The following is a 26,011-nucleotide window of genomic DNA, read 5'->3' as shown; positions in this document are numbered from 1 at the left end:
TTGCATTAGCAAGTGGGGCATACAGAATGAACCTGTCTGCGGAAGACAGGATTTAGTAAAACCCATACTGTTCCCATCTGTATCCCTAGAATACCTGGTTGTACCATCTGACAGTAGCAGCTGGTAGCAGTAATGCCAGTGTGGGCACACCATACGAACAACTCATTGGAAAACTACTGGATGCGGAGGGAGACCCTAGTAAGTAGAAATCAAAAACTCTTTTCCGTGGTAGCAAACATAAGGAAGAGTTATTTCAATCCCTAATTTTAATTCAGCAAAAGGTGAGGAAAGCGGATGTTTCAGCAGAACAGCAGTTTAACATAGTGCCCTTCAATCCTAGTCCCACAGTAACATGTCTGGAGAGAATACAGGCATGTAGTGAAACAGGGCAAATCTGTCATATCACTATCAAACATCTGAAAATTCTGTAACATTATTTCAGGTTTAAGATGAAGAACTGGAGCTTTAGTTTTTCCTGCAATTGTTGGTCCAAAATTTCTTTCCTGGGAATCTTGACTGTACACTTGTATGCTCCCTCTCCTAAACACACACACTCACACGTGTTCACATAGGCATCCGTTCCTCWGTCCACAGGTATAACCCTCACAAGGTGCACTCATGCTCATCTGTTCCACCTCACTAGGTACTCACCCATTCAGGTCTTTATGTACTGTGTTCTCAAATGATAGTTAATGTATGCATTCATACTGAATACCCTTTCCTGCACACGCACATATTCCCACGCCTATCTGTAAACATTGCTTTGTGTGGAACAGTAATTTGCACTAATAAAGGTCCCCGCAGCATGTGTCTGCCTGGCATAGTTTGTATCTCTTGCTTGAATACCCAGATGAGCAATTTCTCTCTAGAATCCAGCTGATGAGAAGTTCTCACGCAGCAGGGTTGTGGATGGCCGCGCTGCTTTCTGCTGGTGGCTGATGCTGCTGGCAAGCAGCCTCTTGTTTGTGGCAGGCTTTGCCGAAATCAATGAAACATCATCAAAGATGGATGTGGCCTAGTGCAGCACAGCTTTCCGGGATGCTCTGCCATGTCAGTAAGGTTCTTTTTCAGTGYGGAGTCTGTATTTATCTTCCGTTTCTGACATTGAGTGTTTTTGCCTATCTGCGATCTCAGATTCTCCTCTGTGGAAACATCCTGTGTTGTGCTACAGTAAAGATGGGTTGCATACATCCCTCACCACTCTGCCATCAGAGGCTCTGCAAACTGAAGCTCTGAAACTTTTCAAGGTATTTGAAGGGACATTACATGGTTTTCAGTCATTATGCTCAGCTGTTGGGGCTGGATGATTTCTGGTCACAATGTTCACTGTCACCGTTCGTTGGTTTAGATAGGCCTGCTGGCTTAATTACAATAGGAAGTTGGTTTATGAAGTGTCATTAATTCCCTCAGGAATTAACTTTTCCTTGTAGGGAACCTGGAGGTAGAATCAGCATCCCACATGGGGAGTGCACTTCAAAGCTTATCTTTGTTCTCCAATATTTGGATTAAAGGAAACAAACAATTTACTGACAAACGCTGTTGGGCCTTCCARCAGTAAAGCCAATGGTAGGGCAACTGCAGATTTGACTTTTGCATTCTACAAAATCAGCACTAAGCCTGGGCAGTCTTAGCAAGGTAAAGTACAGGCCTGGAAGGCAGGAAGCCTTTTCCTCTTGATTCTCTTGCTGACTTGTGAGTTCCTCAGGCTGAGGGAGATTTAGTATATTTTTCCAGTTCACTTCCAGAGGTCGGGATAAGAATTTAGTATTTATTTCACCTTTCAGGGTTGTTTAGAGAAATTAAGCAATTGTCTGTAACATGTTTGGGAAACCTGACCTGGAAAGTACCAGAGAAGCGTCTCTGTGTGAATGGCATTGGATAACTTCCCCCTTTTACAGTCCTGTCAGCTGTTCATCAACGTCCCTGTGGAGGCACCTTCTATTGATTACCACGTGTCACTTGCCCAGACAGCRCTGCAGGTCTGCCTGACGCATACTGAGTTGCAGAATGAAATTTACTGTCAGCTTGTTAAACAGACCAGCTGCCGACAGCCCCAGAACCACTCAGTCATCCAGGTAAGCCCCTCTTTGTCACTTGCATTTTGCAAGTACTTTTTATTTAATTCCATATTTTTAATAATTAGCAATGAGACTGGTTCTCAAAATTCTGCAAATGCTAAAAGTTTGCTAGAGGAAAGAGAACATCAAAGCTGATATGCAGAGAAAAAACATTGAGAATGTAACCATTTACAAAACATATTTTAATTTGAATTTAACCATTTACTAGTTGCAAATGGTCTACTCTGACTATATTCACAATTAAAATTCATAGCTCATGTTGTGTTGTCTGTCTACAGTAGTCACCTGGTATTAATTTTGTCTTCAGTTTTATTTAATCAACAGCACACGAATCTTTGAATATTACAACCAAGCATGAAATTTGATTTTTGCATTATAATTGTTGGGTAAATCGGATTTATAAGTCACAACATGAATGTTGATGCTTATTATATTTCCAGTTCAAATGAGCTACAGAGAAAATAAAATCTGGTTGGAGAAGTATGTGAGTATTTTGAAACAAAATTCCCCAATGTATTCTTTGTTACGATTTGCAGTTATAAAAAAGGAAAAAAAGTATTGATTGATTTAGGTGTTAATTATTCACTTAGCTCTGATTACACTAGTCAAATTTTTCAAAAACAACCATCACTTAGAAAGCCTCTTCTCAGAGTCCAGGTTGAGATACTGAGAGCAGCTTGTCTTAACATCATTTGCCTTTAAAGCATCTTGAACTGTCTATCTAAAAATGGTCACTCTCAAAAGCACTAGTCATCGTCCAACATTTTGATTACAGTATTCTGTTAAAGCCAACAGGCAAAAAATACAGAACAAGAATGATGTCCGGTTTTATGTTCACAGTGCTGGCAGCTCCTGGCTTTATGTGCTCCTCTATTCCTGCCTCAACATCACTTCCTCTGGTACATCAAACAGCACTTGCAGCGGCATGCAGATCCCAGGTAAAGACTACAACAGGATTTTCTTTTGTTAAGCTCATTGCCTTTCACATCCACTACAGAAACAGGCAGAAGCAATTTCAGAACTCACACCTGCAGAAATAAGTTGAGGAGGGGGGGAGAAGGTTCTCCACTGTGTCTGTCTGCCCCCCTTCAGTCATTCACACTCATGGTGTCAATGGTGTCACTTAAGCTAGTTTGCAAAACTCAGTGAACCATAGTAGCAAAAAAATGTTACTATAGGTGTAACTGGAACTACCTGAGGGTTTTTTCTGGCACAACAACTTTCTTTAATTGATAGAATTTAAGTATAGACTGAAGTAATTGTTTAAAATCATTCTCARGTGTTTACCTTTTGCTGTCAGATTAGCAGGCCTCCTGAGAGAACAAAAGTGAGGCAAAGAACAACAACTTAAAAAGTCAGGAAAAACTAACAAACCCTAAATACATTCTAGTTTTGTTTCTATTATCTCTTTAGTGTGTGATACCGGGTAGCACTTTCCCCAATAAGAAAATAGCACAGGATCTACTGTAATGGCAGTAAGCTKTTCTCTGGTGTGCGTGCTTTGCTATTTATGTGTTTCCATGGTGATCTGCTCTTCAGTGTGTTTCACTGTATCCTTGTGGGGGTCATGGCTAAAGAGCTGTCTAGTTGACTGTTGCAACAATATGTGCTGAATGTGAAGGCCAGACATAGCTAAAAGTCTGGTTTCATTTCAAGCAAATATTCAAATACAGGAGCTCCTCAGTKTTCAGGCTCTCTGTCCACTGTCTAGCAATATTAGGGATATTCTGGCAAGGACTAGAAGACATCTGGTCAGCACTGCATTGCCAGCTCCCAAACTGATCCATACAACTCATTAGAGGAGCTGCTCTGCTACCCCTAAGTAGGGAGGTGCTGGGCCCTGTGACACATCAGTTTCAAGCATTATTATGCCGATAGTCTGCCAGGTTCTTAACCCCAAACTGTATTTATCARCAAATAAACTTCAAGTATAAGCTATAAGGGAATATATTTATACAATCAAACACACAATTACTAGGGCTAGAAACAAATATACAGAAATTAAAGCAAATTATGCTTCTATCCACCTCTAATTTAATTAGATGTAGAATAGTTGCTAAATGAGATTTAGATTAGTGCCTCCTGCCTAGCTTTAGGAATACTCATGTCTCTTTGGATGGAGCAGATATGGCTGTTTCCTGACTAGTTAGACACAGATTCTTTCTGTCTCATGCAGCTAACAAGGCACTTGGATGTTTACACTGTGTCAAACAATCTAGGTTTGCACAAAACCATCATCCTAGGTATTGTTTTTCATGAAAGGTCACCTAGAAGAAGTATATAACCAATGTTTTAGGCAAGAAAGAAGAAAAGTGGGGTACAGTTCTCGGTCAGTACAAGCAGGGCTCACCACCATCTGAGAGGATTTGGGATCAATAGCTTCTCATTGAAGCAAAGTTCTCCCTCTGTGAAAATTGCTCATTGATTGATCACAGTTCAGTCACGTTGTCAGGGAGATGAGCAATTGCTTGCTACAGTGAAAAGCAAGAGCTCCTGACCTGCATGTTGCTTTCAGGGATTTAACTGGAAATTTAATCACCTACTAAGCTCCTGAAGGCATTTTGAATGGAATTGGTCCCCCCTACAAAGTAATAGTACAGTTATAAATCCTTATAAATCCTTGAGTTGCATTCAGTTTCAGAATTTATTCACTATATACATTCTTAAGATWTTTTCCTAAAGGCGTAATTGACTGTTCCTGCCCAGCTTTAGAGACACTTGCATCCTTTTGGTCCTGATTAGTGAAGCTATCTATTCACTAGATAGTAAACAGATCAAATTAGTAATTCTAGCTGCACAGTCTTTAACCATCAACAAATCCTTAGCCTACTTAGAATGAAAAAGTCTCTGCTGATTCGCAGATAGGGTTCGTACATGGAAACATGTAATTTATAGAACTGTATAAATAGATAAACACACCTTATATAATCCYGTAACAGAGACTTAACGTATTACAGTTTGTTATTAGTTCTTATTAAGACTTTACATGATAGTAATTCCTCTGGCATGAYGGTGAACCACCTAGTCTTGGTTTGATGGATACTGTGACAGCAACAGGGTACTGAAGAGGGTATTCTTATACTGTGTCTAGTCCAGCTAGGAGCGGGGAATGCTCTTGCTCTTCCCAGCAAGTCCACTGTCTAGCTGAATTTCACAGATTTGTTGTGGCTTGTGTTGAAKCTTTTACAGATTTCATTTCAGCTCATAGTCTGTTGAGATGAACTAGGATTATCTGCATAGAGGTGCATCTCTGCTTGAGCAAAAGCTCAAGGAGCAATGCTTTTTCATGGCATGGAAAGGGAAGAGGACAAGGTGTATCTAAAGCATGTATTTGTGGCTCATCCCTGGCTCTTTGTCTAGGAGTGAAATAGGAAAGTATGCCAWCTACTGCCAGAGATCAGTGGACCGCACTGTGCAGGCCGGTGAGCGGGAAGCCAAGCCTTCCCGGATGGAGATTGTGTCCATCCTTCTAAGGAACCCCTACCACCACTCGCTCCCTTTCAGCATCCCTGTGCACTTCATGAACGGAACCTACCAGGTGAGCCACCATGGGTGCGTTTCTTCTGGGCACTAGAGGACTGCGCTGTAATCTGCCTCCCTCCTGCGGGTGACACGATGGTGTTACATGTATCAGACTTTTGGAGACAGACGCTGTTTCCCCTCCTTGCTGTTTTTAGCCATATTTTGTAAGAAAACAAAAGAAGTGGCACTCTCTAAGTCTTGTGAAGAAAAGGTACCTGGGGACATGAGAGAGCTGTTGTAAGCATCTCAGTGAGAGAAAGAATGCAGTGTGAAGGGAGACAATACACATCTGTGGTCATGGGGGAAAGCTTCAGCTGGAGATGGCAGTCACTCATGAGACACCAATCTGTAGGAAACAAGACTTCACTAGTTCTGATAATCATCAGTGTTATGTTTTTTGAAAGTTTTGTTCAATTAGCTCCTATTTCATTTCAGGTTGTAGGTTTTGATGGTTCCTCAACAGTTGATGAATTCATCCAGCGGCTGAACCAGGAGACAGGAATGAGGAAGCCATCCCACATGGGATTTTCTCTCTTCACAGATGATCCTTCTGGCAGGGATTTGGAGCACTGTCTGCAGGGCAACATGAAGGTAATTTTTTTTCATCTGTTACGTGCAGCATACATCTTGGAAGAGCTGCTGAATGGATGCTAAATTTTTTTAATGCATCAAGATCAAGTGAACTCAGGTGTTGCTATCTGGATTAGTATTCAGAGATGAGATGGTAATTAGCTGAGTCTAATCTGAGACACTAGTTAAAACATTCTATTTTAGTAAGTGATAAATTGGTAAATTAAAGAAAAAGAAAAGAGGCTTTAACTCGTTGGATGACTGCCTTAAGTGAGTGAGTTAGTGGCTGTGAATGACAAACAACAGGTTTTGGTACTAACATGGGGGAGTAATTTGTCATATAGACACTGATGGAGGAATAGTGGCAGTGGCAACTTTGAAGAGATCTTGATATCTGTAAAGAACATAAATGTTCACTTTCACATGGTGTAAAATTTTACACTGGGTAATACAAGGAGAAAATGCCAGTGACTGACTCAGATGTCATGAGGAGGAAACTACCACACAGACTGCCAAATAAAATGCTTTGCTTTTGTGGCCTGATACAGATTGGATGGTATGGAGATTTGCTGCTAATTGAACTACCATTTGGAGATATGAGATACTGGAGTAAATGGTGGCATTTGAGACAATCGAAGCCATCACTTCCACTGGTTAAACCACTGGCTAAGACAACCTCAATAGCTTCCTAAGAGAGGATTAGGATGTCTATGTATTTCATGTGGCCTTTTAAGTTCATATTCCCTTTATTGATATGCTATCAAAAGAAAACTGGGGACCTTTTATTAGAACATTTGTGGAAGGACTGGAATAACCTGGAGAAGTGAAATGTAACTGAGGTTAACCCTGTTTTTGCTAAAAACAGATCTGAGGTACAAAGTTGGGTTCTGAGTTCAAATGTTCCCGAAGTTTGGACAGTCAGATCCAGGGAGTTTGGTTTAGCCAGGAATACAGACAGCTGCTCTTTAGAGGATGCACCCACATTAGTGCTTTTGTTTGGCTCAGGAGCAAACCTCCCAGTCATTCCCACTAACCATGCTTAGGTTCACACTGTGGAGCAATCTTAGAGAGCAGGAACTGGATTTCTTTCACAGGAAGCATAAACTAGAAGATGTTATCAAACACACTAGGCTTTTAGGCCATGTGACCAGACTAAAGTTAATCCAAAGGAAAACCCTTCAAAACACATATTGTGCAGCAGAGGGTCTTCGGAACAACTGTTTCACTGTGTAGATCTGCACTTCATGGGCTGCATTACTTGCTAATGTAGACATAGCCATAGAGTTGGTACTAGACTGGAATTCACATACAGATTTAGAAGTACAATTTTCTATTGAAACTCTTTTGTTTTTACATACTGTGTAATAGAAAAAGGAATTGGTTTGTCACTTTTGGCAACATTTATGCTGAGCCATTATATTTCATCTGTGTTCCGCAGCACCTTTTTCCCTGTCTTTCCCCACAAGCCTTGACTGTATATTTCCCTTCAGCTTGTCTCTCCTCTCTCAGATTGTTATTTATTTATTTGTTTATTTAAGATTTGTGATGTCATTTCTAAATGGGAACAAGCCTTAAAAGAATTGCATCCTGGAAAATATGAAGGTGGTACAAGGATAGTAAAACTGACATATAAGAACAGGTACTGTGCTTTGTTTGTTGATTAATTATTGGTAGACTGCATGTATCTCTGTAGATGGCCAATAATTTTATAGCGCCAAAACCGTTTCAGCTAATATGCAGTCAGGTCCTACATGAGATGCAATAACTTCTGTATGTGTATGGTACATGTGTGAAAGAAGGTATATGATCTGGAGATAAAACCCCAAATGCTTTGCAATAGCAAAATAGACTTAAAACAGGTTAAGTATTAGCTATACAATAAAACATACTTGGCACAATTTCATTGGCCTAGATCCTAAAACATAATTAAATAATGTGTGTTAGATTAGAGGAAGAGATACCTAAGGGGAAAATCACTAGCGAAAAAGAATAAGCTGAAACTTGCAATCAAGTGAAGAATCATGAAGATGAAAAAGATGCAGTAACAATTCTCTAAATGGCAAGACCTATAGAGGAGCCATATAATAGCAGTACTCAGACTGTATAGAGAAAGAAAGAAATGCTAATGTTAGATGAAGGGAGATAGTAGAGAAGAAAAGTATGAGACAAAGATCTGCAACAAAAACTGGAACAAGTTCATCATTTATAATAAAGACAGGAATTCTCAGTTAARGATTATGCTATGTATGAGAACAAGGCAACTGTCTTCTGCGTGTGAATTCCATATGATGGGGGAAGCAAAGGCCACCCAAAAACAAAAGCAGCAGCAAAGTTTGTATTGACTCTGTGAAGATTTTTGATCATAATGGTGAAAATAAAGTTATGGGAACTTTGCTAGTTGAAATAACAAGAACAGAAGCAAAAGTGATTACTTTTGACACAGAAGGCAGTATTTATTTTAGCAGTGAAACCTTGCAGTATGTTAGTCTGTTGGACTGGAATGTGCCTAGACTGGACAGGAAGGATGTTTTGATAAGGTCTTTCCAAGGCTGGGCTGTTCTAACACCAAGGACTCTGATAAGGCAGGGAAAGGTCACTGTGGTCCTAGTGGCGATGTTAATCTTGAATTGACATAGACCAACTGATCTTTAACCACTGGAATGAAGTATCTTGTGTGCTGTTGTAGAATGTATGGTCATAGACGTAGCTTTAAATTAATGTTTGAATTAGATGGTGTGAGCTGTAAATAGGCATGCATAAGGAATTGTTCTGGGAAGCACTCCCCAAACTGGTATCTTTAGTCCTCATTAGTCATCTTGTACTACTAGGTATTGTACTACTAGGTCACACTCACTACTAGTGAGTGTAAAGCAAATGAAAACCATGAGGAAGCTTTGATTTGCAAGAATGATTCTTTAATTTTAACAATAAAAGCTGCTAATTAGGTCTTTTATTTTCTGCTGAAGCAGAAGACCTTTTTTAATAATGATTTTACTGTAACTGGTCAGAAAAAAACAAGAAGTGCTAACTGGGCTCCTATTGGATCTTAGCTGTATTTGACAATCTTTTGTGACGGAGGGTTGTAATGAATATAAGAATGGCCAGGATGCCATACAGAAGCTTGCAAAACACTTGCCATGTCTCAGAGCAGAGGCAGCTCTATATTCTGTAAAAAGCAGAGAAGTTAAAGCCCATGTCTTAAATATTGTCCGTTTGTGGTGGGGAGGGGGGACACGAAGTTTCTGCGTTTCTTCCTGCTTTGCTGTCTTGAAGTGGCTGGCTTACAGAATTCAAGTGCCTTCCAGAGCTATACAGGATGCTTTGAGCCTCCTTGTCCAAATCTTGTTCATGAAGGAAACAGCTCAGTTTTCGAATCTCTGTCCAGRTCCCTCCTAATGCACAAAGGTCACTCGGGGCAGCAGGCGGGGGGGGAGGGCAGGGAAGAGAACTTCTATTTTTACCTATCTTGATTAAAATTTCCACCTCTATTCTCAGTTAGTTCACAACAAATTTTTTCTTTTGCAATTCTCTCTTCTTTTTAGACTGTATTTTCGGAGCCAGGCTAAAGGCGAGACAGACCGGGAACGGCTGCTGCTGGCCTTCCAAGTCAGCAGTGAAATAGTCAGTGGAAGGTTTCCTGTTAATAAGGAATTAGCGCTGGAAATGGTGGCTCTGATGGCTCAGGTGAGCATGGCTTTGGGCAGAAATCCTCCCTTTTGTTCTCCAGGGAGTTCAGCTGCATACTGAATATCTCTGACTAAGCAGCTATCTTTTCCATCGAAAGTGGTATTTCTCACGAAACTGAGAGGTCCCATGCCAAACACATTATACCAGCATACAAAGAAAAGACGTGTTGTTAGCACACCTTTTGCTGTAGGAAAATTTGCCATAGGATTGTATCTCCTTTCCTTCTGAAGAAAAATTTTGCACTAAGAGATTTAGCTAGGCTAGAATATCCCAGAATTGCTCCAATTAGTGCCTCAGTGGAGACTGGAAAATAACATCACTGCTGGAAGAGTAAATGATCTTGTAGGATCCTCCATTAGACCTCCAGGCTTGCATTTAGCATTTTACCACATAAAATACAAGTATAGGTTGTGGGTATGAAAAACGGGATAATCATTTCTTGCTGGCCTGAAACTTATTGCTGCATTTGTTAAAGCAATGTAAACTGAGATTAAGCGGCTGGGAACATTGTCCACGCTCTTTACAATTAGTGCTTTTTTTTCTATTGGCCAATTGAAAACAAAATCCCAAAGCTTGGCTGGCTTAGGTCTTGTTACTGGGCCAGCTTTCTTAGATGAGAAAAGAATTTCTTGGGCAGTCATATCCCCAGTAGTTGCTCTGTTGTATTTTTACTGTAGTAAATACTGCAGATAAAATTCTGTAAATAGACACAAATAGTGTCATTTTGTGTTACTCTAATAAACGTGGTAGATATCAGTATGGAAATTAATGGAATGTTTGGTTGCACTGTAACTTCCAAACCTTATAACATCATCTTAGGTGGAATATGGGGATTTGGACCGACCAGTATCTTCAAGTCCTGGGGGAACATCACAATCCAAAATGCAGCATCTTCTCCACCAAGTCTTAGATAAATTCTATCCCAAACGCTATAAGCAAAGCATTACTCCTGAGCAGCTCAGGTACGACTAAATTTGTTCTCTTATACTTTGCACTGAAAACAATGTATTATACTTGCAAATTTCTCTCTACATACTTCAAAAGTTTCAAGGAGCCCTGTGAATAGAATTTTAATGCAGTTTAGAAAAAACACAGGTCTTAGGAGAAGGTTCCTTTGCAGGGAAAGAGCAGTTAACCAATAGAAAATCAGCCAAATCAGCCAACTAACTTTCCTCTAGACCAGAAGCATGTCTTTCATTTTCAAATTACACAATTCGGTTCCAACAAACTCTAAAAACTCTAACCTGTCTAAACCTAAGATTAATTTTGTTTCTGAATTTTTGTTTTACCCTTCCCTCAAGTCTTAACGAAATCTAGATGCCTGACACTTGCATCAGACTATGAAGCCAGCGTATATAGGCTGCTACAGGCCRTGCAGTAATTCTGATAAGACATATTTTAGCAGGGCTTTCTGATGTTCTGACTTTGAAATTCTTGCGTACTATACACAGACCTGAATTGCTCATGAACAGAATTCAGACACTGCCATGGATCTCGACTGTTTTACCCAGAGAGAAAGGTAATCTTCCAGGTCCCAAGTTATTCAGGGATGCAGTGGTAGAACTGACACAGTTCCCTCTGGGAAGCAAACGGCTTCCATGTGCATGTGGCAGAGTAACTCCCAAGCAAAGTATCCCTAGCAAGCTAAATCAAGAGAGGGTTAATATTGCTGCTCCACATAGGTCACTCTACAGACTTGTTAAGGTGAAGGTGAGAGTGTAACTCAATCTGAAGACAAGCTGTGCAGGATTTTTCTGCAACAGCTGTTAGAATGCAGTTACAGCTGTTTGATGTATACACCATTAAGCAACTGGTATATGACTGGGATTCCTGGGCATTACAGTGTAAGTAATAGTAAAATATTTGTGGATGTATAGAAACTGCTAAAATAACTAAAATAAATGCAGGTTGTACAGCCTTCCTAATTCACAGTGCTACCAGCCCTGTCCATAGYGCTGTGTAGAACAGCCCTTTGGAATTAAAGGTACATTTATGATCTGATATAATTTTACTTACCTTGAAAGTCATTAGTAAGTGTTGCCGTCTTGTGTCTTGGATTCTGAAAGGCAAGTGGCCGACAGGTTGGCGACAAAGTGGATGATGCTGCAGGGATGCTCTCCACCAGAATGTGTTCGAATTTATTTGACGGTGGCCCGGAAATGGCCTCTCTTTGGAACCAAAATATTTGCTGCTAAGGTAACTAGAACACACTTTTTTCCTTTCTTGAGAGTAGACTCTCSCAGCAGAGCTACATCTGTGATTTCTGGTAGTGCAGGTTGAAAATGCTCCTACTTCAGGAAGGGGAAAAACTGAACAATACTGCTCTGGACCAGCTCTGTTTGGTTACCACACTGGTTTAGAAAGAAGAGGAATATGTTGTAGACACTAGGGGCTGCTAATGTTCTGTTATAAACGCTGAAACTTCTTCCTTGGCTGCATCGGTTCATCATAATACAAGATACTACTTCTCCCTACTACACCTTTCCAGAGCTTTTACAGGCAGGTATTTCCTGGTCACCAAGGCTGCAATGATAGCTTTAAAAATACTGATATAGCACTGGGAGGAAAAGGGAAGAGTCGTGCCCTGCAGCTAATGTTAGCTAAAAGGAGAATGTGTTTTTCAGTCCTGTTCTCTGCTTGGCACAGAACTGGCTCTTTTCCCTGCTATATGAGAGAGGCAAGTGCTGCTGCTGTCCTGATGCACAAACAGAAAATTTGAGGCACAGATGGGGTAAGCTGCCAGCCTGTTATAGTTATGGAATAAAGCCTAAGGATAAAAGGGATGTCTTGAGTAAATATACAAGAAGTTTTCAAAAAGTCTTGGCAGCACAGTGATTTCCCCTGAACTTTGTGGCTATCAGCAGTAAAAGCAGAAGAGGTTACTGGTATTTGAGGTCACTGACACTGAAGAATCAGAATACAGAACAGTTTCATCCAGAGTTGAAATAACACTGATATTTCTTATGATTAACATATTTTGTAGCTTTTCAGTAGTTAAACAGCAAAAGCTATGGCATTAGGCACTTAACAGCAGATTGCCAGGAGAGATTCATGTCATTAGCCACAGCAACACAACACATCTTTAATAGATGACTGATGCACATTTGCCAAAATCTACAAGACAGAAAATTGCACTGATGAGGTGTATGATGCATGGGTACTATCAAAACCGACAGGCTTGACTGCCTGAGTGAAGTACAAGAACTAGAACCAGAACAGAGCAGGATTGCCATTCTGCTGCTTTCTCCCAGCATTACCTTCAGTTTTAATGACACCGATGCAGTTTAACTAATCTCAGAAATATTTGTTGCATCTCTGTATAAATCTATTTATTTTTTTGAAGTCATTCTATATTTTGAAAGGTGCCCTCTTCTTAACAATCAAATTAGGCCAAACCGGTGAACCTTTAGGTTCTCTCTCATCTCCACTTTATCCTTAAAACCCAAGAATTATATCAGAAGCCTCTTCTCTGTGGCATTCAAGAAATGTCTAAATTAATGTATTTATATTTTTATTTCCTCAGCCTGTTTTGCCTTCTTCCTTGGAAGATTGTCCAGTCTGGATAGCTGTGAATGAAGATGGTATCAGCATACTGGATTATAACAGTATGGTGAGGAACGGTGTTTAAGAAAAAGAACGTATCTCCCACAAAAACACATTTCTCTGAGTCCTCTCAAAGTCAGTAGAAGTTTGCCTTTAACTTCAGATGGAGCCAGAAGTTAATCTGTAGAGGTCAGAGATGAAGGAAGTGAGGGCTGTGTTTGAACACTGCATAAACACAGGAAAATTTCAGCTGTGCTGAAAGGCAAGGTTTCATGAGACAGCTAACTTGATGGGCAGCAAACAAGCTCAGACATCTTGTAGAATGTCAGTGATAGATGGACTTTGTTACCTCCATCAGAGATACAACAGAGTTTGGGCTGCTGCTCTGAAGTAATGAGGCCTTGAGCAAGATGGGAAAATCTTAGAAATGCACTTCTCACTTGAGATTTCTCTGCCAGCTGCTAACTATACAGTCAAGYGCTTCACAGCGGCAGGAGTGGCTATTACTGTTGCAGATCTGGTGTTCTTGTAGTAAATAGCAAATACATAATTTTGATGTGGATATTGTATAGAAGTATAACTGTTTCCAACTCTTTGTCTGCAGCACTTGAAGCTCTCTTATTCATACTCTTCTGTGCTGACCTTTGGAGGCTGTCGAGATGACTTCATGATTGTAGTCAGTCAGATGAAAGAAAGGAGTTCTGGAAAACACAGCACTGAAAAACTCCTTTTCACAATGGCAGTTCCAAAGGTAATTACAAACAGTTTCTTTCCATCTAGCAGTATCACAGCTGGGCATTTTGTATAAGCGCTGGCAAATGGTACTTCTGACTGCTGCACTTGTATATTCTTGAATACATATTCAAGAAATCCCTTGTAAGGTGCAACCTTTAACTGAGTAACTTACTCTACCTGTCTGAAAGACAGGCCTTAAGTTTAAAAACTTCATGTGAGACATGGTTGTCTGCAAAAGTTTTGCAGCCAAGTGGTGACTTTCTCCTCAAGGGCACTTTCTCCTCTAACTGACTTACAGTTAGACTACAGTTAATCATTTTCTTTTTTTCCCTAGATTGTTGAAGCAACACTTCTTATTGCCAGCTATATTAACTACCGTTCAACAACCTCGCTCCCATCCGCTACACAACACTCACAAAGCACACCACCTGCTAACAAGCTGTGGGAGACTGAAAGTCAGTGCTTTTTCCCTTCCATGCCCCGAAGCACTAAGGGTCCCACCCTGCTCTGAGGGCTCTTTCCAACTGACTTTKTTTCTTTTTTTGCACTGCTTTGTACTGAATTAGACTGCTGTGATTTTGCTGGTTACCTATCTTGTTTTAATACAGGCTCTAACTCTTTCTCCATAATAATACATGAAGTTCCTTAGTGTGGGTAAAGGCAGTGTCCTTTCTTTTCAAACACTTGATTTTGGAACTCCGCAGGAGTTTCCTTTCCATGCCACACTCCATCCAAAACACCACGGCTCAGCTGACTTCCCTGCACAGTGCTCCAGCCACATTACATCCCCTACATCTCTTTTCTTCTACCTGTTTTTCTTCCATCTCCTCATCTTACTGCTTTTCTTTCAAGCACATATGTTTTCTTTGATCCCTCCATTTCACAGCTTTGCACCTGCCTTTAGACCACTGCGCACCCCCTATGTCTGGAACCTCAGTCTAGGTCTGAAACTCACAGTGGCCTCTTCCTCATCACAGCCCCTTTCAGTTATTCTCATTATTTCTAAGAATTTTCTATTTGCATCAATCACTAACTTGCCTGTTCTTTACCTGAATTAAACTGAAAACTCTGCAGGGCTTTTATATATATATATATATATTTGTATATATATATATATATATATTTATTTATATATAGGCTTATACTTGACTGCAGCAAGCTGAATACATAGTCCTGCAAAAATTAAAAACAGGTGGTAGTGGATATACTGTGGTATGTAGCATGAACTCTGTGCAAGGATGCATCAAGACAATAATGGCTGTGTGAGGAGCTGCATATCACTGGATCACAAACTAGATACATACTGAAAAAGGCAATTACCACAGCGTAAARATTAACATGGCATAGTTTGATTAGATAGTCTAGGCATAACTTCAAATTTAGACTCTGGTTGTGAACAACCATCGTATTAACGTTTTCAGCAGTGTATAGATTCACTGCTGGCACTCCCAAAATAAAGACAGTCTTTTTACAGACACCTACAATAATTGTGTATATTTATACAACAGCTCAGCACAACCAAGACTACAATTTTAAATTTCCTTAGAGCTATGACTCCTCCCTCAAATTCAAAGACACAGAAACCTTCCTAGTCCCTGCTCCAGACATGAAAGAAAGGAAGAACAGACTGTCCTGAGAGAAGAGGAACTAAACTGACAAGAAGAAGCCTGGTGTGGGTCAGGGATTGTTTTTATACCTGAAACAGGGAGTTTGAAACAAGAGTTTAGTGGTACTTGTAAATAATTTCAACCTTAATTAACTAAAGGTGGAAAAGTGGCTTTTTTGTATGTTGAGGATTCTGGGCAACTGGGACTGGAACAGTGTCAGATGATGCCCTAGCTCCTGCGGGACCGATGTATTACAGGAGTCGACGCTATTCTGTGTTATGGATGAAGACTAGATCTCTGCTGCAGGGCTGAATGTGTCACGTGCCCAGCATCAGACAAGCACTTTCAGAGACTCTTTCTGTTAATCACTGTTATGTTTCGGGATGTGTTTGAAACTGCACATGCTCTCAGACAAAGGAAGGCAAGGCAAGCAAATTTTGTATTTCTTGTCTTTCAGCAACTAGCACAGATCCCCCCCCCCGAAAAAAACGAATCAGCTCTGCCATTCTGGCTTCACAGAAGTTGTTCCTTTCAAACTCCTGCTTCCTTCATGCTACCAAAACAAGGAGGAGGTAGTCAGAAAATATATATCYAAGTACTGTCCTTCATCTAAGTAATGTTTTATATATATATAACAGTTTCAAGGGGACTTTGTCTCTCTGAAGGAAGTCTAAAGCATTTTAAACAAATAAAAAGAAAATAGCCGTTCTTTTTGAACATCTACATCTTACCTGGCTTGAGTTTTACTATTTTCATAAGCCTTAAAAAAAAAATCTAAGTACTTTAGAAAAGGGTAATTATTCTTCCTATGTGGAGCTTCAAAATAYTTGTGCATTCATGGGCAACTTTCCCAAATTAAAACAGTGTGAATCCAACCATTAAAAAGAATTCAGCAATAGCAAACTACAGCCATTCAGAAATGAACAAACTAACCATACCAGTGTGTTTACTTCCTAGTACCTGCCACCAACCCTGAAATATCCAATCACTGCTGATCATTCAAAAAGTTTCTGTTTAAGGTTACAGTGGGTGCATAGCCATAAATTAAGAGAGAAGAGCATGGGACAGACACAAGCATTTTGTATAATTCTAAACAATCCCTTGCTAGTTTCTTTATAACATTCCCCCCCAAAAAAAACCAAAATGATGGTGGGTTATAGAAAACAACATAGATGCCATAAATCAGGAAAGAATATATAGAGACCTAGTTTGCACATACATTCYACTCGTCATGAATTTAAGGACTATTCCTTCAAGCAATTGCAAAGGGCAGGTGATTTCTGAGCCAAAAAAAAAAAAATCATTTTGAGAAGGCATTGTTTTAGTCTTTTTTTTTCCTGTATACCGTCGGACGACTAAGTATCACAATATCGTGGGCAGTAGTATGCATTGCTTTCTCATGCACATACATACACTCTCTCTCTTGGTGACCTTAGGACAGCTATGTGATAAATTTGAATAAAGAGAACATTATTCCTCCTCATACAGTCACCTGCAGCAAACAATTCCTCTGGAACCTGAAGGGGTACTTGGCAGTCTGCCTCTTGTAACCCTGCAGTCACAGAGCTGCTTCAGAGTAAGCTGCCATCTGCACTGAGGATGCTCATGACAGATAAGTCTCCAGTTGACTGTTTGGAGGCTGTACTTACCTTACAGCACTAACACTAATGTTCTTAGATACTTGTGTCAGGGCCAAACAGGAAGAAGACATGTTGAATGAGCAGGGGCTGTGATGAAGCTTATTATTTTCTGACATAATGGCACTTTAAATTCATGAGCGTGGCATATGAATTCTTTCCACCTCTTTATTTCTTAAAGATATTCACCAATACTTGAGTATTTCAGGGACCAACCTACTTTGATGGATGCACATATACCTCCTGTTTATAGCCTACCTGACTTCAGAAAAGCCTGTGTAGATACCTATTTTGTATGATTGGTAGAGAAAATGTTTATTTTAATCACTGRTTTTGCCAATGACTGGACTGTTTCTAGAGTATAGACTGTGATGACAAACGCCTTTGTTTTCCTAACTGCTGTGTRTATGTAAAAGGCTGCCTGGGTGATAACATGAGATTTCTGTTTGTTTGTTCTTAATAAAATGCAGTTGTCATGAGTAAGTTGCATTTATTCTCAGAGTGAAACAAACTATTATTTTAAAGGCCAAAACAGCCCTGAGGTAAACTGATGTGTACAAAGATGAGGTTTGGTATCCAGGCACATCCCTGGGGCAAACTTGCCCTAGTCCGATTCCTTGTTTCTCTCTGCTGATCTTCCCATTCTCAGCTTTAGCGCATCACTAGGATGACATAKGCACCTCCATGAGCACAGGATGGTCAGGCCCTCAAAAGCTGCCTAAAACAATCTTCTGGACTTTCTTCTGTGACACAGTAACAACTCCTTCATTCCCACAATGTGCATGCTCAAGACCTCAAAGTATAATCAGTGTTCCCACCACACTCAGGCCCAGGACTCTGCTCTGCTGAGACATAATTTCCTTCTGAAACATTCTCTCCTCTTCTCTGCAAATCTTCCTGCTGTTATGCTTTGTCTARGTTACTGTCTCCTCAAGACCCCTCACCATTTCTCTGCCCCTTGAAGGAACAAAAGCTGTCTGAACCTCACCACTGAGCCATGAGCAACTGCTTACACAACTCTGGTGCACCACATGGTTCTTGAGTCAAAGGACCTCCACAATTATTTACACAGTCGCACTCCCAGGGCCTGGGGCTGTTGTTAATGGCCAACTCAACCTCCCTACCCCCAACACCCATCCTCCCCAGATCTGCCTGAACTTGCAGACAAACACAGTTGGCATCAGAGTGCAGCTTCACTAATTTCAGAGAGACCCTTCAACCTAMATTAGAGCAGAACAGGCCCCCAACTCTATCACTAAAAGCATTTGTGAGAAATTAAAGAAGAAGAAATTATGTAACCTAGACAAGATCTCACAAAAACAAGTGGCACATCCCAAAGCTTCTGCCTTTTTGACAACTAGAATACACTTCTTCCTGTGACATGAAATAACCCGTGTCTTTAAAACTTCATGACACAATCAAAAATCACCTTATCTCTACAGTATTGCGTGATGATACACAAACTGTTTCATTCTAGATTATGTTAGACAGCTGTAATAGGGCATTGTATGCAAATTAAATATAACCTTCAGGCTCCTGCCAGCTTGCTGGTTTAGCTCTTGTTCTGAAGGCATTTTGAATTGCCTCAGTTGTATTACTACAATGTCACAGAAAAAGAGGAGAGGAAAATGCTACTTGAAGTTATCAWAACTTTTAGATTATCAGTAAGGAAGATTTTTTCCAACATTAAGTTACTCTCTAGAACATAAATCAATATAGCTTTATTCATATAGTCATTTTCACCATCTTCAACAACATATTCCARCGTATTCCCAGGCCCATTGATATGGCCCTTTTTACGAATAGTAGACATTTTAGCAAATGCAATTGAATGCTACAGTATGTTTTAATTTTCTATTGTTTTCTTTCTGAAATCCCCCTGTGAATCAGAGGAAGTTACCGTCCTAGTCCATCCATCAGGTTTCGTCTTCTAGAGTGGTGTACCATTTTTTCAAAGAAAAGGTTAAGAAGAAATTCATAAAAAGTGCACATTTTTGGCAGTCTGGCCAAGGTTACATTGTGTGGTTATCACAATCTTCAGATCCTTAAAAGAATACACATTCAATGCATTTTTTTTTTTTTTTTGATCTCTCCTTGTCATATTTCCCCTTAATTCTTTCCTGGAGAGGCCTGGAGAAACCTTTTCTGTCCAATTCTTTAAAAAGTTCTACTCACTTGTCTTCACGGCAATCGATTTCATGACAGCCCCCTAGCAAGGGTCAGTTGTGTTCCTGAGCTGACATTTTCTGTAACAGCTCTGTGAGTGTGGCCTTCAGACTTAACACCTTTCTACTGCTGTACCACATTCTACTCATCTAATTAAAAAAAAATGCGGTCAGTTTTGCTTGCTTTTCTATATATGTCTCCAAATCCTGCTGCAAGTTTTCTGTCTTGTATTATTTTATTCCACTTGACTGTGGAACTGTCTTCCTCTGCTCCAGGATTTCTTGACAACTTTTGTACACTTCTATCAAGCAGTCCAGACGTGGCTTGGAGCTCTAGAATTGAAATCAAGCAACAGAGAATCAGGCTCTGCACCAGTTGTAAAAGAGCTGGAAAGCTTTAACTTCCCACCCAGTGAGATTTGTCAGGCAGACAAAGCTGACTGTCAAAAGTATGCAYGTAGAAGGAATGCAAGAGCAAGTTATCTGTACTTGATTAGCTTTATTATCTCACCTTAAGTCAGAGAATAGATTTTTCTTTTACACATTCACTGAGAAGTAGTCCAACAAACTCCAGGAGATGTTTGATGTAGCCTGGRGGTGAAGGCAAAGCCACTGCACAAGCTATACCTGCTCTGTGATGAAAAATGCTAGTCYGTAAAGCTTTTGGGTCAGACCACACAGCACCATTCTGCAGTTTGCCTGAGTCACTCACCAAATGAGAAATCCTTCCCTTTCTCTACTCACAGTGCACAGTAAGATCTTGGAAAAAAAAACCTCACATCTTCCAACCACTATGATTAAATTATATTACCTCTATTTACCTACAAAACAGCAGATTTCCATACACGAATGCACCATCCTAACAGACTTCCACCCTCAAAAATCTACCTTTAGAACAAGGATTTTAGGTTCCTGGCCCTAGCCTCTGCTAGTACTGTCAACAAGAGGAAAACAAAAGATTAACTGAAAGATTATCAATTCATTTCACACAAACAGGGAACAGTGGTCAAAGTATAATGACTTTCCATCATTTCTGACCTGGACCAGATTAAAGTCAGCAAAGAGGTGAAAGTTTCCCCACCCCACATCTGACCTCTTCAGTCACTCAGTCCCTACGGTCCCATGACTTTTGAGCTCCCAAAACAAAATTGYCGTATAAAGTCCATCAAATCCCTCTCCTTGCAAATGTTGCTTAAGAGAACAATAGGTCAATTCAGTGCAGAAGCACAGAAGCGTTCCTGGGCTCAGTGACATGGTAAATGGTATTTTTGAAGACTAACATAACTTAGAGGAACAAAGACCCAATGAATGAGTTCCAACAGAGTTACTAATTACTGCTCCCTCAAAACTAAGTTACATACCAACTTGCACTTTAAAAGTAAGAATTACTGGCAGGTAATGAATTTAAAACTGACGTAGCTCTTTCTGTACATCCTTTGCTGGAAGAGTCAAATCTACCAAAATCAAGGTATTTCCATGAAGGAAGTAACATTGTTCAGAGTTGAGCTAGAAGAATCCATAAAAATGTGAGGCAGCCCCTTTGAAGCTGCAAAGGAACGTGTATAATTAAAAGCAGGTTCCTGAGTGCAGCTCTCTGGTTGTAGTCTTCCAACAAATCTGTTTTTCTCCCTTAATTACGTGTGAAATATTTAATTTATATTACTGTTAGTAAATGCCTTTGGGATTGTGAGACTGAGTCAGCAGCAAGTATCAATGGATCAGTGAATTTGTACCTGAAAGTGTTTAGTTGAGGACTAACTATATCTGGTCATAAACCGGATGCGGACTTCAAGCTAATATTCATCATCAGCAAGTGAATTTAGAAGGACAGAGAAGGCTGTGAAAATGGTATCAGCAATCTAAGATGTGAAGTACACCTGCAATGCTTGCTTACCACCACTCAATGATCAAGCTCAGGCAGAAAGAAATCCCATCCCAAAGACTGGGATTAYGAACAGTCAGAACAGGTTAGCAGAAGACAAGAAGGGGAAAGAGGGTAACAAAGCAAACACGTTATTATGCCTTAAGCAAATTGTTCATAGCTTATAGTGTGATCTTTGTCAATGGTGAGAAAGAGGAACTCACTCTAATGCCAAGGAGTTTTTTATGAGAACTTTTGGCTCACAGACCTGGGACAAAAATCAAATACAGCACAGTGCTGTAGTTCTGGTGGTAGCACAGAATGTGAAATTACAAACAGAAAGCAGTATGAGTTCTCATTATCCTAAGTGAGCCAAAGACTTAGTTCATGCAAGCTTTTGKTTGGGTTCAAATTGACACAGCTCCCTATTCTTTGAATGTAGGACAGATGAGAAAGCATCCTCAGCACTTAGTTCTGTGAGAGCTGTAGTCTGCGATGCCATAACTTCTGATCGCTCCTGCTGCAAAGCACTGTAAGAGCCAACCTGAAGGCTCAGCCAGGGGGAAAAAACAGTTGTAATTGGGCTACTTGTAACACAACAAAAATACATCAAGACATCTGGTACACACAAAAACTGAAAATTTGGATTTCTCCACAATTCAGTCAGACTCACCTGAAAGAGTGGCACAACCTCAGACACTCCTTGAGGATCCTGAGGGTCCTGGAGAAGGATGCACAGATAATAGATAACTTTTTGCTACAAGACAAACAGACAAAATTTGAGAACGCTGTCAGAGTGCATGGAATTACTGTAGGAAGAGGATCTGTTTTAATGCATTGGCCTGAAGGAAGTGTTTGACACTATCTAAAGATAAACTAGCAGAAACAACAGTGTTTTAATGGGGTAAATAGGGTAGATGATACTTTTGCCACAAAATTATGCATAAAGAAGCTTGAAATCAGTTTCTTCCTCTCCCATTTCCYGTCTGTGTTCAGCCTTGAAGATATGAGAAATATTTTGTCCTGTGAACTCTTCCTTCTCAGTAGGAAGGGTGGCAGTGTGATTTTCAGAAAAAGTGATCCCTTCTCCAAAAGCATCCTTCTTGCAAAAAATCTATTTGAATCACTGCAGTGCAAGATATTACAAAACATAAGAACAAATACATATAGATAGATAGATAGATACACAGGAAAGAACCCAGGATATAAACATTACTGCTAACGATGCTTTTCTCTTATGTTCTTTTGAGACATTCATTCCCTTTTGCTAGTTCCCTGTTTCGCCCTTCTAAGAAGTTACATGATGTATGAACTCACTGAAGACTGTGTGGAATGAATAAGAATTTGTTTTCATCTACAATGACATCAATTATACTAGTGACTGCATCTGTGAACTCAGTTCTTTATCACTGTGTTTGAACAATTTGCAGGAGACCTCTAGATCACTTCTGGCATCTATCGCATGTCACAGAAAGTTGATCAGTATATGGATTTTATGGAAGATGTGCATATCTGAAAGTGACTTTTTCTTTTAACAAGCTTTATTGATGTATAGTACACAAAACCTGAGGCAATATATACTGCATCAAAAGGCAAATATCTTAACAGTTTTAASAGCTGCATAAACTGAAGATGTAGAAGTCCATTTACATACCACAGTCATACTGGTAAGAGAGTTAGGGAAACACTCCCTGGATGTGAAATATCAGCCAGAGGAAAAATTTCAGAATAGTAACCACATCCAATAAGGATCTAACAAGAAAAAGTGGCTGTGAAAATACATCTTCCATTCTGCAAGTTCAGTACATTTCTCTTCCTTATCTAGCTGTGGTATGCAATATATTGCTAAGAAAGCAAAACAGTTCTCAAGATAGAGCCTATTCTAAAATTCACTTTCAGCTGAAGAAATTTGCTATCAGAAAGAGACCAATTAATTTTATCTGCAATCAAAATGTGTTAATGTACAAGACGGGCCTTTACCTCACAGATTGGTTGATGCCTGAAATTAACTTTAGAGAGGTTTTTTTAGTAAAATACATTTCTTCCAAATAAGGCTACGAGAATATGACTCCAGGCTCTGAAGGATTAGCTCTGGTGGATTTATGGATGCCATTGTAAAATGTTATCTCTCTCAGCTATCTGCTTCAGCCTTTCTGCTGGAAGTTACTGAGCCTCCTTCCCCCAGCAGAAACAGCTGAATACAATGTATATGCCATGTCCCAGTCACCCCAGGCCACAGTCAAATATATAAATTTATACTGTACCTTTTCACCCTTCACCCAGCAAGAAAATAATTTTATTTGTCTATTTTTAACCTGAAAAGGACACAAATATGCTGTCTGCTTTCCCATAGAAGCATAGCAAAAAAACTCCAGAGACTGAAAAAAATAATCTCTTTCGTTGTCATCTATCTTCTTATCATTTCTGGAATAGTCATGGAGGTTGGCATCAGAATTTATAAGAATGGTGTAACAGGAAGAACTAAAGACCACTAGCTCAGTGCATTATCTAAGGGATGGATTTGACTTTTTGAAGATATTTTCTTTGTTCAAGTTTTCCTTTAAAGGTAAGAAAACAGATGGTAGAATAAAGAGAAATCTGGAACAAAGCACCTGAGGTCAGCAAAGCTATGGATGGATGTTGCTATGTTTAATTGCCCTGGTAAACCATTCTCATGAAAATATACTAGATGCAAGTGTGCCTACAGATACACATGAAGAAAGACTATACAGTTACCATGTGGATGGCTTCATTGATAACCACATCCTTCACTTGACTCATCTCAATGAAGGTTGTGCTCTCCTTCCCTGAAGCATAGGATGAAGTCACCTGAATGCCGAGTGAGCCGATGATTAACAGAGATTCCTGGTCAATTTTCACGAAGTGCAGATACACAATCAGGCCAAACAGTGTGATGAATATAGCAGCAGAAAGCACCATACTATTCTGTAACACAAGCCAAGCAAAGACAAGAGCTCCAGTCTTACATTTGATTGAACACGGCTTTATACAAAGTAATATTGCAGAGTAAACCGCAATATTAAGGCTACAGTTAATGGCACTTTTAATTAGGTGCAGTCCCTATGCATGCAGGGCGTTCACTGGGCTGGCTGATATATGGTAATGAGGTTCAAATTACCAAACACAAGTCTCTGCAGCATGATCTGAAAGAATTGGGAGCTGAAACTGAAATGAGCAACAGAACTTCATCCACTTCTAAATTAGTGTGAGAAACTCAATCCAGAACAGGGAGGAACATCAGAGAAGACAGTAGGTCATATAAATATCTGTAGAGGAAAGGTCAATCTAACAGAGAAGTTTTGTTAAATGTTTACTAGAGTTCAAGGTGAGTCTCAAGAGTGGAAGGAAGATCTTTTAGCAAAAGCACTAGACTAGGAGATTTAAGTTTTCTTATAAACTGTAAGTCTAAACTTGTTCAAACTTCTTTTCTCTTGCTTTTCTCCTGCATTTTGCCTGAAAACAAACTGTCTTTTGCGTGCTGCAACTTGAGATTGCTCGCTGTTAAGTAAAATAATACACAACTCATGAAACTATAGGCAACAGTAAGTCAGCAACTGTAACTTGAAGACCTGGTAATACATTCCCAGTGTTCTCAACCTACAGTCTGAGGCTTGTTTTAGAAAGCCAGAGGCCACACACTCGTGAATCAAAGTTCCTAAAGGACACTTCCTAAAGGACACTTCCTAAAGGACCAGAGCTGCATGGCACTCCCATTCAACCAGTGACAGTATCACTATATGAGGTAAAGAAACCATGCCTGCCTTCAAAAAGAAAGGATACTGGACTCCTCCCAAAGTTTGTCATCACTGTGAAATCAGTGGAGAATTACAGCACTGAAATCCACAAAGAGGCTGAAGACATTCAGATCTGGTTTCCTGGCAGAAAGGGAGGATTGTAGTCAAGTAACATACAGGCTGCACGCACACACTTAAAATCAAGCGGGAAGATGGTTGGCAGTAACTGGGGACTGGGATATATGCTTTTGTAAAGAAAAAAAACTGGACCACAACTCCCCTTCCAACCAAAGGACGGTGAGCCACCTTTTCACATCAGAAACGTTGCCAATTGACTCATGTCCCTCAGTTCCTGTCTCCACTTTTTGGAAAGACTACTGAGAAGCTGGAGTGTGACAGCCACAGCGATCAGCCTTTTCAGTCAAGCCAAACCCCTGGCTTTAATCTCAGGGTAACAGGATGGGTCCAGGTCTGGAAGATGGTCCTTCTCTGTGAGCATGGATCAAAGATCAGATATCCAAGCCAATACTTCTAGATTTTTCAGCTGCTTTTGAAACCCGTGCTGCCTGAGGTCTTGTTCCCTCCGCTATGCSATACGAGCGAGCAGATGACACCTGCAGCGCAGCGCTCTCTGCGCCTCGCACAAAAATCCCGGGTGGGCTTTCCGAGGAAGCGCCCACCGTCTTCAAGGGACCCTTCACAGCAGCAGCTCGCCCCTCCGAGCAARCTCAGCGGGCCGCGCCAGGCACCGCTCACCGCCGCTCCGCGAACCCGCCGCGCCCGGAAGGCCCAGGCCAGCCGGGGCCGCGCGGCGCCGCCACCGCCCTCTCCCCGGCCGCTCGTCCCGCCCC

The 26,011-nt window shown here is 40.4% G+C and overlaps 2 protein-coding genes across 4 annotated transcripts in view; one reads left to right on the top strand and one right to left on the bottom strand.

Moving 5' to 3' along the window:
- PLEKHH1 (pleckstrin homology, MyTH4 and FERM domain containing H1) overlaps positions 1 to 15,139 on the top strand; it is a 50,968-nt gene extending 35,829 nt beyond the window's left edge. Inside the window, exons 17-29 of the mRNA XM_085323373.1 lie at positions 90 to 198; positions 1,135 to 1,247; positions 1,899 to 2,075; positions 2,919 to 3,016; positions 5,439 to 5,616; positions 6,036 to 6,191; positions 7,709 to 7,809; positions 9,713 to 9,854; positions 10,677 to 10,819; positions 11,924 to 12,053; positions 13,381 to 13,467; positions 14,005 to 14,151; positions 14,470 to 15,139. Of these exons, the coding sequence (XP_085179499.1) occupies positions 90 to 198; positions 1,135 to 1,247; positions 1,899 to 2,075; positions 2,919 to 3,016; positions 5,439 to 5,616; positions 6,036 to 6,191; positions 7,709 to 7,809; positions 9,713 to 9,854; positions 10,677 to 10,819; positions 11,924 to 12,053; positions 13,381 to 13,467; positions 14,005 to 14,151; positions 14,470 to 14,646 (1,758 nt within the window). The 3' untranslated portion in view covers positions 14,647 to 15,139. The remainder of the gene's footprint in view (positions 1 to 89; positions 199 to 1,134; positions 1,248 to 1,898; positions 2,076 to 2,918; positions 3,017 to 5,438; positions 5,617 to 6,035; positions 6,192 to 7,708; positions 7,810 to 9,712; positions 9,855 to 10,676; positions 10,820 to 11,923; positions 12,054 to 13,380; positions 13,468 to 14,004; positions 14,152 to 14,469) is intronic.
- Positions 15,140 to 19,085: 3,946 nt separating this feature from the next.
- Positions 19,086 to 25,984, bottom strand: PIGH (phosphatidylinositol glycan anchor biosynthesis class H). Of its 3 annotated transcripts, none has more exons than XM_085323372.1 (4): positions 24,545 to 25,984; positions 24,142 to 24,351; positions 22,079 to 22,126; positions 19,086 to 19,877 (listed from the first exon to the last, which is right to left on the bottom strand). In XM_085323372.1, the coding sequence occupies exons 2-4, from the start codon at positions 24,343 to 24,345 to the stop codon at positions 19,776 to 19,778; spliced, it is 354 nt and encodes a 117-aa protein (XP_085179498.1). In that variant the 5' UTR covers positions 24,346 to 24,351; positions 24,545 to 25,984; the 3' UTR covers positions 19,086 to 19,775. The 3 variants fall into 3 exon arrangements, with proteins under 3 accessions (XP_085179498.1, XP_085179496.1, XP_085179497.1); XM_085323370.1 differs by having other exon boundaries at positions 22,079 to 22,162; positions 24,545 to 25,981; XM_085323371.1 differs by having other exon boundaries at positions 22,079 to 22,162; positions 25,467 to 25,981.
- Between the last annotated feature and the right edge of the window lie 27 nt (positions 25,985 to 26,011).

Source organism: Rhea americana, unplaced genomic scaffold (assembly GCF_003343005.1).
Source record: "Rhea americana isolate MKP2758 unplaced genomic scaffold, rheAme1 scaffold_84, whole genome shotgun sequence".
NCBI lineage: Eukaryota > Metazoa > Chordata > Aves > Rheiformes > Rheidae > Rhea > Rhea americana.
The sequence above is the reverse complement of the archived record's forward strand: the minus strand, read 5'-3'. Positions and strand labels throughout refer to the sequence as shown.

What these genes read in the sequence shown, in the direction of transcription:
- PIGH (XM_085323370.1), bottom strand. Translation starts at nt 24,345, where the DNA reads ATGGTGCTTTCTGCTGCTATATTCATCACACTGTTTGGCCTGATTGTG. An exon ending in TCAATGAAGCCATCCACATG is followed by an intron (nt 22,163 to 24,141) that starts GTAACTGTATAG and finishes TTTGTCTTGTAG; the next exon opens with CAAAAAGTTATCTATTATCT. An exon ending in AGGTTGTGCCACTCTTTCAG is followed by an intron (nt 19,878 to 22,078) that starts GTGAGTCTGACT and finishes TTTCAATTCTAG; the next exon opens with AGCTCCAAGCCACGTCTGGA.